Source organism: Puma concolor, chromosome A2, assembly GCF_028749965.1.
Source record: "Puma concolor isolate L17-30 chromosome A2, mPumCon1.1.hap2, whole genome shotgun sequence".
NCBI classification, from domain to species: domain Eukaryota; kingdom Metazoa; phylum Chordata; class Mammalia; order Carnivora; family Felidae; genus Puma; species Puma concolor.
The window spans coordinates 18711400-18722896 of NC_141668.1; the positions used below are offsets into that span (position 1 = coordinate 18711400).

Sequence of the window (11497 nt, forward strand, 5' to 3'; positions counted from 1 at the left end):
TCACCTTCCCTGTCTTTGTGAGGCTCCTGCATCCTTCTATCCATGGTCTTTTTATTCTATAGTGTGCCTCTGGCCTCACCTCAAGCACTTGCTGCTTGGTCTGTCTGGGTCACCAACAACTCTAGTACCCTATCATCATGGAGGTCTCAGGTCATATGTCCCAGAGAAGCCTTCTCTAAATACCCTATTTAGAGTTGCCCTCTAGCAGTCCCCCATCTCTCTATAGCCCATTGCCTTGTTTTATTTTCTTCCTAGTAGTATTATTAAAATTCTTATTTTTAACCCATTCGCTTATCTGAACCCCCCCACCTCAAAAAGAAACTCCAAAAAAGCAGTGACCTTTCTTTCTTACTCATTCTATGACAATAAATTCTTTGTGCTATAAAATTTGTGAGATGAGCCAATGATTCTTTGCTAGTAAATTACCATGTAAAAGCCTATCTTAAAACAGTTAAATTACCTTTCACAACTTCAGTCACTAAAGCCTTCCCATTAGTCAAAGATAAACAAAAGGAGATGTTTTGAATATGACTTTGCGAATAAACTGCATCCTTAGAAACTACTCTGGAACCTAAATGATACAACACTATAAATCCTGAGCAAATGACTTTATAGTTCTGTCCTCCCTTACCATAGGGTCAATTAAATGTCAACCTACCGGCGAGGAGAAGCTCAACAGCTGCCAATTCTCCAATATCAAAAAGGTCACTAAGGATAAAGGCTTCTTTAATGAGCTGTTCAGGAAGAAGTCGGGTCCCCTGTTGACCCTGGATGGCGACTCCCTCTGTACTGGCTTTCTGAACCTTCTCGTGTTGTTGGACATTTTTGGGCTACAATGGCAAAAATAAATAAAATCAGGTGATGAACTAGTATCCTGGAGACAAGGTCTTAATTATTACCTAGAGAAGTTAATTCATGATAAGGTAGATTGGTAATGTGACAAAAGAAGTACTGTTTATCAGACAGTCTACAATTAGACCTTTATGAGGTAACACTTCCTACTCGTTCCAGCACTTTATGCTATTACTACCTTCTCAATAATTGCCCCTGCTAACCTCTGAAATACAAAATTTTGAGAAAGCACAAATAGTATACTATTTTTCAAGTCTGTAAGGAACTTTTCCAGTTATACATTTAATAAATAAAAACATAAAGTCTTCAAGAGGGAAATAACAAATATATACAGGAATTGTTGAATCAATCAGTAGGGCTAGTGATAGTTTATTAGTATATTATGTAAAATGTAGTCTTATTCCCAAAAAAATTCTTACTTGGTTCAGATAGTTAACAAATAACATATAGTATAGAATTATTTGATGGATCACAGTCTTAGAAATTTACATCTGGAAGAAGGCCACATAGGACATTTAAATCCAACTCCTCTATTAACAGATGGAAAAGCTGATGCCCAGATAAGTCAGGTGACCTCCCTGTCCTACAACTCTAGTGGTAGAGCCAAGACTGGAACTCAGCTCAACTGGCTCCCAGGGTAGGGCTCTTTCTACTAAAGAGAGAAAAAAAAAAAAAAAAAAAGCTAAAAAGCAAAAGGTCATTTCTGGTAAGACAAACGGTTCTTGTTAGTCTACAAAAGAAAATTATCAAACAGCAAGGAAAGGAATTTCCAAATAAGAATTCCCTACACTGAAGTATTCTCTTCTTGGTTGAAAGGGATTTCAAGATGCAGTGAGTAAACACACAGGAATTCATTAGTTCAGCTAACACAACTTACATAACATTATGAAGAGTTAAAATGTTGAAAGTGTACCTGGAAATAAACAAAATAATCAATCTTACTGAGCTTAGATATATTAACTATACGTCAGAAATTCCAAGGACACTCACAATTCTGGAATATACTACACTTTATAAATTGCATTCAAATATTAATAAGATATCTCCTGGCTAGAGACAGATACATATTAACTTCTATGGAGAACAAAAAGAAGATAATAACTGCTCCTAGGAAAAATTACAGTTTTAGAGAAAACTTGAATCAGTGGACTAGGACAAGTACAAAAGCATATCCAAGAAGCAAAAAAGAAAATTTCCTACTGGGTTTCTGAACAGTGAGATGAAGTCAGGTTTGTGTTTCTTCAAGATCATGTCAAGAAGGTGGACAGCTTCAGGTTGTCTTCTCCAAAGAGCATTTCCCACTGTTTGCCAAATGTCTTTGTACGGACCCCACAGACTAGCAGCTTCAAGAAAAAATCGATAAAACCAGCATCAAATATGACACACATGTGGAAAATAACATAAGGTTACTGTCTACATATTTCAGTCACACTCATCATGGCTACTTTTAAATATGCAGAGTTATACTTATAAACCAAACATTAATATACAAGCACACATATCAGATTTCTCAAAAACAATATAAGCATCATTTTGTCTAGCTTAATACAACATAAAGTAAATCTCAACTTGAAAGTGGAATATCTGCTATGGTTTTGCCACTTTATTAGCTGTACGACATGGAGCAAGGAAATAACCTCACTAGATGATATCTACATCATAGGGGCAAAGGGATTAAATGAGATAAACTAGGTAAAACACACATTACAGTGACTGGCATATCATAGGCATTCAATAAATACAAGTCCCTATCATCCAAATAAAAGCAGGAGTAGGGACTAAAGATCAGATTTTGTAAAACTTAGCAGCTCAAAAAAAAAAAAAAAAAGGCAGTTTATTTTGGCTAGGACACTAGCTATTAAAAAACAACACAGAGGGGCACCTGAGTGGCTCAGTCAGTTAAGTGTCCGACTTCAACTCAGGTCATGATCTCACAGTTTGTGAGTTCGAGCCCCGCGTCAGGCTCTGTGCTGACAGCTCAGAGACTGGGGCCTGCTTTAGATTATGTGTCTCACTCTCTCTCTGACCCTCCTCTGCTCACACTCTGTCTCTCTTTCTCTCTGAAAAATAAAATAAACATTAAAAAAAATTTTTTTTAAAAACATAAATATGGAACACTTTTGTAAATTTATATAAGTAATACTGAGCTTTTGCCATGTGCTACTGAGCATGGTTCTGAGCTCTTTCCACGGATTATTTTATTTCAGAACACTATGAGGTCAGCACTCTGTCTTCTTCCATTTTATAGATGTGGAAATTGAGGCAGAGGGGGCAAGAAACTCACCCAGGGACACACTGGATACCTGGGTTATGAACCCTGGCAGTTTGTCACCAGAATGTGCCTTAACTACTAAACTATATTACTTCTATACCTAACATGTGGAAAATGAAAATGTCTGAAATAAATATAGGTGTTTTTTTTTTTAATTTTTTTTTTCAACGTTTATTTATTTTTGGGACAGAGAGAGACAGAGCATGAACGGGCGAGGGGCAGAGAGAGAGGGAGACACAGAATCGGAAACAGGCTCCAGGCTCTGAGCCATCAGCCCAGAGCCCGACGCGGGGCTCGAACTCACGGACCGCGAGATCGTGACCTGGCTGAAGTCGGACGCTTAACCGACTGCGCCACCCAGGCGCCCCATAAATATAGGTATTTCTGACACATCTGGTAAGTGAAATTAAGATCACATCTAGACATACCTAGGCAAATTCATCTAAACTCAGCCAAATTCACTTATCTAAAAATGTCTTATCTAAAAATGTTTCAGCCCATAAATAAACAATAAAATATTATAGGGGACAGGAGAAACAATCTGATCTTTAAAAACTCAAAATCAGGGGCGCCTGGGTGGCTCAGTTGGTTGAGCATCCGACTTCGGCTCAGGTCATGATCTCGCAGTTCGTGAGTTCGAGCCTCGCGTCAGGCTCTGGGCTGACAGCTCGGAGCCTGGAGCCTGTTTCAGATTCTGTGTCTCCCTCTCTCTCTGCCCCTTCCCCACTCATGCTCTGTCTCTCTCTGTCTCTCAAAAATGAATAAAGTTAACAAAAAAATTTTTTTTAAAAACCTCAAAATCAAATTCTGGAGACAGAGCATACGTAAGTGAAAAATCTCAATAACAATAGTACAAAAAAGGGAATATCATTGTTGACACAAAAAAATAAGAATTTCAAAAGATCAAAATGATGGTCAAGAATTTCTAAGGGATGGCTGCACTTGTGCAGCAATTTGGGGAAAATCTGGGTAACAAAGCACAGCCAAGAGAAAGCAGGAGCTAAGGCTCAAAGGCAGGTGCAAAAGTGTAAAAGAGAATTCAAAGAGCCATAGTGGAATTAAAGAGTAACAGCTTTCAAACTTTTGTGACTAGAACCCGCGGTAAGAAATATTCCATATCTCAACCCAGTAACTACATAAAACTGAAAAGTTGTATATAAAATACCAATATTCATTCAATCCATGCACTCTGATATTTTGTATCATGTTATTTTATTCATGAAATAAATTTATGAAATTCATGAAATATATTTTAGACCCACTGTTTGAATAACACTCCCTGAAGACCCAAGTTTCTGTTTGTAAACAATCAGATATGGTGTCCATATGTGTTTATAAAGACTCTGAAAGGGAAACTAGTCAAAACCAATCAGTCACTCCAGAAACGTGGAACTAATCTATAGCCTGAACTGTAAACATGTTTAACTTCTCTCTGAGAAAGCACAAATCCAAACAAACCAGGGAAGTAAGACGGCATGATAATGCAACCTAATTAAATGTGTTAAATGTTCACTGTAGTATAAGCAATATTGTCATAAAAAGACAATGCATTGGGAAAATTCTTTTAAGGGGGAAAATGTGCATGGTGAAGAATAGACTAAACTGGTCAAACCACATCATTCATTCACTCAACAAGTATTTACTGAGGACTTCCTATGTGCCAGGGACTACAGACCAAGCAAGATAGACAGTATGCCAGTCCTCATGGAACTCAGAGATTGACACAGAGAAAGACATTAAACACAGAATTCAAAATACAATGATCAATATAATAAAAGATGATGGAGAACTGCTAGGAGAACATATAAAAGGGAGAACCTAGCCTAACCTAATCTGAAGGGGAGGGCAGGAAGCCATAGGTCTTTGGTGTGGGGATGTGGGAGATGGGAATCAGCAGGTCTAGACCTCACATTAAGAGTAATCAGTCCACTCCCTGCTTTGCTTCCATTCTTGACAATCTTCTGATTAAAAAATATCATTTATTACGTAAATTTCTAGAGTAAAAGCTGTGCTGACCAACCAACATGAGTACCCATGCAGATACACTTCTCATTAAAGATCAATAAATTGAAATACTAGTTTACATATCTGTCTTTTCTGAGTCTGATTAGAGAAAATCAATGACTAGGATCCAATCAACTCTGGATACACTAACAAATAAGAGCTCAGGCCTGCCAAAACGAGAACCCAATCCCTAAATCCTGTAGACCACAGTGAGGTACTAGTTGGCTGATGACTAGCTGACTCCCCTAGAGATCATTTTCTTAGCTCTCGATACCTGCAAAGGATAGAGTAGGTCTGAGCCTCAGATTCCAGGCCGAGATGGAATTTTTCCTATTAGTAAGTAGAAAAAGTTTCAAGTAGTACGTGACAACACAAAACTCATACTACAGGGCACTGGTGTGGTTGCTGGATTAAGTAGAACACCGAGTGTCAGGAACCAAGGATGCTGGTGGGTAAGCCGCTAATAAGGTGATGCAACCTAAAGGAGGATGAGGGCAGTCAAACCAAAAGAAAAGGCCTGTTAGAAGAGCCAGAACTGGTAACTGATGGGCACGGGGTACAAAAGAAAGGTATCAAGGGGTGCCTGGTTGGCTCAGTCAGTTGAGTATGTGACTCTTGATTTCAGGGTAGTGAGTCTGAGTCACCTGTTAGGTATAGATATATTTAAAAGTAAAATCTGTAAAAAAAAAAAAAAAAAAAAAAAAAAAAAAAGGTATCAAAAACGACTCCTAGGCCAACTTGAAATCTGCTTTACCACAGGTATTTAAAAATTCTGACAGGGGTGCCTGAGTGGCTCAGTGGGTTAAACATCCAACTCTTGATTTCAGTTCATTTCATGATCTCATGGTTTGTGAGTTTGGGCCCCATGTTGGGCTCCACACTGACAGCACAAAGCCTACTTGGGACTCTCTCTCTCACGCTCTCTGCCACTCCCTCCCTCTCTCTTAAAATAAATTAATTAATTAAAAAAAAATCAGGGCACCTGGGTGGCTCAGTCAGTTAAGCATCAGGCTTCAGCTCAGGTCATGTTCTCATGGTTGTGGGTTCCGGCCCTGTGTCAGGCTGGCTGCTGACAGCTCAGAACCTGGAGCCTGCTTTGGATTCTGTGTCTCCCTTGCTCTCTGCCCCTCCCCCCCCCCAAATAAACATTAAAAAAATAATAAATAAATAAATAAAAATTCTAACAAATTGCTGACAAAAGTACATTCTCTTTTCTAAAAGTTAACAATATACAACAGAACCTCTGAAGAACCAATAAATTTCTTTGTATTAAGCATACTTAGCATTATAAGCTGACTGAGTTCCAGAGAAAAATTGCCCCCCTTTTAGGAGACAAGGAGGAATCCATTAACTGGTCAAAAATCTACCAAAAGCCTCATGTCTACTGGCATCCTAAGTCTGTCATTAACATCAATCCACCACAGAAGGTAAGTGCAACAAAGAGTTTTCATTGGTTTGTCTTTCATTGGCTAATTTTCATAAATATCTTTCTGTGATTACAAATGAAAAGAGGCTATAAATTCTTCCAAATTACTACTTATGTAGTAAGTAAATCATTTACATCGGTAAATCACATTTATTCACTCATTTATCACGTACCAGGTACTGGTGAGCTTACAGTGTAGGCACCAAACACAGTAATCATGTAGCCAGACATAAGGGTAATGTCGAACGCGGCCAAGTGCGATGAAGGAGAGGTACCCAGGGCAAGAGACCATAGAAATTGAGGAACCTGACCTGGTCAAGGAGGTCAGGGAAGGCAAGGATTCCTTGAGTAAGTGATGATTAGGACAAAATCTGAAGATGAAGAATGGAGTTAACTGAAGGGTAGCAGGTAAAGACATGCATTCCAGAAGAGAGGACAGCGTGGGTTCCCATGGTAAAAGGGTACACTGCACTCCCAAAGAAGTGAACAAGCCAAGCGCTAGAGTTCAGAAAACAAGGGTAGGTAAGGGAGGCAACCAGCACAGCAAGCAGAGGTCCCTAGCCCACGTTAAGGATGTTGGTCTACACCCTAAAAGATCAAACAAGATAAAGACTTTAAATGTCTGCTTAGTGCTTAGTGAAACAGAAAAGCAAGTTAACCTTACTGAGAGCTGTTTACGAGGACGGGAAGAGACTAGAGTGAGTAGAGGAAGAAGGGGTATGGAAATGGTACCAGTGAATAGGGACAAGTATCTTGAAAGGTCTAACTGTGAAAAAGAGTAAGAGGACGGTAACTGGAACGAGGCATGAGATCAAGATCAAAAGGGGCTAGCCAATGACTGCCAGTGGCCAGAGGGGGTAAAGAAAAAAGATCAAAAGGGAAGGTAAATGGAAAGAGAAGGGTAACAGGGAGAAGGGCATAAAAGGTGGGATTTAACTTAGATACAGGGAAATGGGTAAAAAGGGTACAGATACATCTAGGGTTCTAGGCTTGGGGGTGAACAGAGAGTTCATGCCTATTGGCTTCTATTTTGTTTGTGACTAGGAGGCTGAGGGGTCAGACGGAAGTTACAGATTTCAAGAGTATGGAAAAGGTCCGAACTAGTCACTGCTCTGAACAGGACGGGGTGACCAGACTGCCTCGGAAGGCCTGGTTGCTTACGATAAGCCTGTACGACCACTCAGCTGGGAGGATGCAGGTCACAATACCAGTAAATCATGCAGCTGCAACTCAAGCATAGGTCTTAGACGCTACAACCTCTATTTTCCCCTGTCTACGTCTGTGTGGGGTGTGTGTGTGTGTGTGTGTGTGTGTGTGTGTGTGAGCGCACGTGCACGCATGTGGGGTAAAAAACACCTAACGCAGAATCTGCAATCTGAAACATCTTTAAGTGTGCAGCTCAGTACTGTTAAGGGCATTCACACTGTTATACAACAGATGTACAGATCTTTTTTATCTTGCACAACTGAAACTCTACCCGTTTAACAACTCTCCATTTCCCCTTTCCCTCAGGTAACTAACATTCTTTGTTTCTGTGAGATTTGACTACTTTAGATACCAAATACAGATGGAATCATACAGTATTTATTTTTGTGACTGGCTTACTTCACTTAACAGAACGTCCTCACATGTTGTAGCATGTGACAGGATTTCCTTTTTAAGGGCAAATAATATCCCATTCCAGGTATATACTACGTTTTGTTTATCCCACTCATACATCTATGGCTGTTTATATACACATATATGCATATACATACATACGTATATATATAACATATATATATATAATTTATTCTGACTGTTGGCTGTGAAAAATGTTTCTTTTCTATGGTGTCAATTACACACTCCTGTCACAAGTCCTTATTATACAATGTATACTCTTTGCATTAGTGGGTAACTCCTTTTCTTCCTTTCTCCAATAATTTACGTTTACTGATAGTAACTTGGGACATGTACTAAAGAAGGGATATAACCACACATACAACATGCAAGCCCTGCTTTTATGATTACATCTGGGTAGGAGACTGGGACAGTAATATTAAGAACAGAACTTCATTACCAGCATCCATATGCATATAAACTTGATGTAATAAAATGAATTAGGTTGCACTTGTAGTTTAAGTACCTAAGACTGGCTTACCATCATTTGTTGTACAACCTTGGGGAAATTACTTAAACACCCTAAGCCTTTATTTCCCAATCTGTATTTAACAGCAGCTACCCCACAGATGTACAAAAGGGATTAAATGAGACAATGCAAATAGGATACATAGTACAGTGACTGGGACATACCAGGTGCTCAACAAACACAATCCTTCATCATTATAAAATAATTTATGACCGTGTTTCTGAAATGGTTTGATTTGAAAAACTCACATTTAGACAACTTTACAAGGATATCAGTCCTGTGGAAAGTAGAACGAGCACCCCCACACATACACCAAAAAAAAAAAAAAAAAAAAAAAAAGACTGCACAGACAGGAAAAGAAAAAGGGCCCAGTAACTCTCACTCGAGTGAGATTCTCTACTAGCACTTACCACACAGAAACGCTCTTAATTAAACCGAAGAAGCTAACCTCATTCTGGGCAGGAAATTCTCCGCTTTCAGAACCTCTCTACCCTGGGCAGGATTTGGGGCATCCTTGCCCCGCCCATTAGGCGCCAGGAATTGTGACAATCAAAATGCACCCAACTCTTTCAAAAGATTCTGGAGGCGGTACCGCCCAAAGTTGAGAATCACCAAAAGAGAACCCACCCCAAATCTTCCGGAGGTCCTTTTACCACCTTCTGGATTCTATCCCGCCCAGATCTGCTCCAAAGGCAGAGGGGTATACGGGGACGCGCCCCACATGCGCAGAGCTGGGAGTCACCTGCTGAGTCCGTGGCACCCCCGCCCCAGCCACCTTCCAGATTGCAGACTTCATAATCCAAGATCCTCCCTTCCTACAGGACCGCTCAACATCCCTGAGGGGCTGCGCTGCCTTCTGAGGTGCTAGCTTTCAGCCTGCGCTCCTGACTGATCATTATCTCGAGTCCTCCGGCCTCACTGCCGGAGACTTGCGTATCTTGGCGAAATCCGGGCCACCGACACAAAATGGAGTGGGGAGTTGAAGGAACAAGGCTCAGCCCCGGGCCGCAAGAGACTGAACGCCGGGTTCCAGTGGACCAAGCCTCCTTGCCTCCACCCTAAAACCCCAACTCGAGGACTGGAGCCGCAGCGCCGACGCGCGCCATTCAAACTGGAGAGGGGTGGGACTCTAGGCCCAGAGCGAGGGAAGAGCAGACACCATCCCAAAGTGGAGGCCTGGACTGCGAGGAACCTCACAGTCCGGATCTCTCCCTGAAGAACCGGACGTTGCCCTGCCCCACAGTTTCCCTTCTGCCCCGGTTGCCCTTACCCGAATTTACCGCCAACAGCGTCGCCATCTTGGAGGCCACTAACGGAGCCCTCCTGCCGCACGGAAGCCCCAGAAAAGGGTGAGGCTGCCCAAAGCTATGCCTGAACAGAGAGGTACCACGCTGTCTCGGAATGGCACGCTCGACACACTCCGGCGGACGAAGACTTAAAAATCTGCCCTAGGTCACATATGTCAATTTTCGCCGCGATATTCTCATTCAAATTAGGCGAGGGCAACCCGTTCCGAGACGCGAAGTCCTCGATATGACGTTAGTCGTGCAGTGCATTCTGGGACTTGTAGTTTCTTTTTAATGATAAATGAAGTTTAAGCGCAACAGAAGGCTAATTATTGAAATTACGGCTCTTTATGATATTAAAAAAGCCGTAAACTCAAGTCATTATCTCTATGTCAAATGAAATATTCCTTGCATCTCTCTCTTACTTTGAGAAGTGTAGTGGGGTGCAAGGTATCTAAATCTCAAAAAGCCATTTATTTGATCAGTTACAAACTAGGTTTTCATTACATTTCAGTATGTCAAGCAGACTGCGTCAACGTAGTTGCATAGACTGAAACAAATCAAAGTGAAACAAATGATAACTTTTCATTATGACATTTTCAAACGTATACAAAAGTAGAATAACGAACGCCCAGCTTCAATCACGTGGCCAATTCCTGTACTCCACCCCTAACACAAGTGATATTTTTGAAGAAATTTCCAGACAGATCATCTCATAAATACCAAATATTTTTCTACCTCAGCACCCCCAAATATCTGGATCTTTTTTCAATTATTAAATTTTAGTTTGCTAATTTTCAGATTAAAATATAGTCATTACCATTTACTACCATATGCCAGATGTTTATTACAAATTTGACATTATTGGACAAGGTAATAATTATTATGTCATCTCATTTAATCCCCTAAACAATCCCGCTAGGTAAATGGTGTAATTATAGCTGCTTCTCTCAGAGATGTTCCACATGCCTTACAATTTCAGTTTGTCAACTCCTCTAGCATTCCACTGAGGCTGGGAGGAAATAAGACTTTATATTTCTATTTCACTGTTGGAAATCAGAATTACATAACGTAGACACAATCAAAGCAGACATATTCATTCTTTTGAACAAATAGTATTCAGTGACACAATGTACATTAGGTGGAACACAAAAGTCACTGATGAGTTGTTTGAAAGTCATTGTTTATATATAGACACAGATGCCAGACTACCATCAAAGTGGTTTTTAAGGAGTGAAGGGGAAGAGAGAATGAAAAGGCAAAGCGATATTTCCCGAAGTTTAGCGTGAAAGTGAGAAAAATATTGAGCAGAAACTTGGCAAAGTGGCATTTAAAGATTTTCTCTCTCAGCACAACTATTACAAACCCCCCTCCTCCCTGCATGCCCACACACTTCCCTCTAAGTAGATCACTTTGCTTTCGATGAAGAAACACTTCAACTTCCCGCAACTCCTCCCACCCACCATCACACTTACAAGGATTCTTTCACAGGTTCCTCAATCCATAGCAATTGGGATATTGGGATATTG

General features: G+C 40.5%; 1 protein-coding gene across 1 annotated transcript in view; it reads right to left on the reverse strand.

Annotated features, from left to right (window-relative positions):
• NUP205 (nucleoporin 205) overlaps positions 1–10089 on the reverse strand; it is an 86139-nt gene extending 76050 nt beyond the window's left edge. The window contains exons 1-3 of the mRNA XM_025929641.2: positions 9953–10089; positions 2053–2195; positions 659–830 (exon numbers count right to left, since the gene is read on the reverse strand). Of these exons, the coding sequence (XP_025785426.1) occupies positions 659–830; positions 2053–2195; positions 9953–9980 (343 nt within the window). The 5' untranslated portion in view covers positions 9981–10089. The remainder of the gene's footprint in view (positions 1–658; positions 831–2052; positions 2196–9952) is intronic.
• Positions 10090–11497: the final 1408 nt, after the last annotated feature.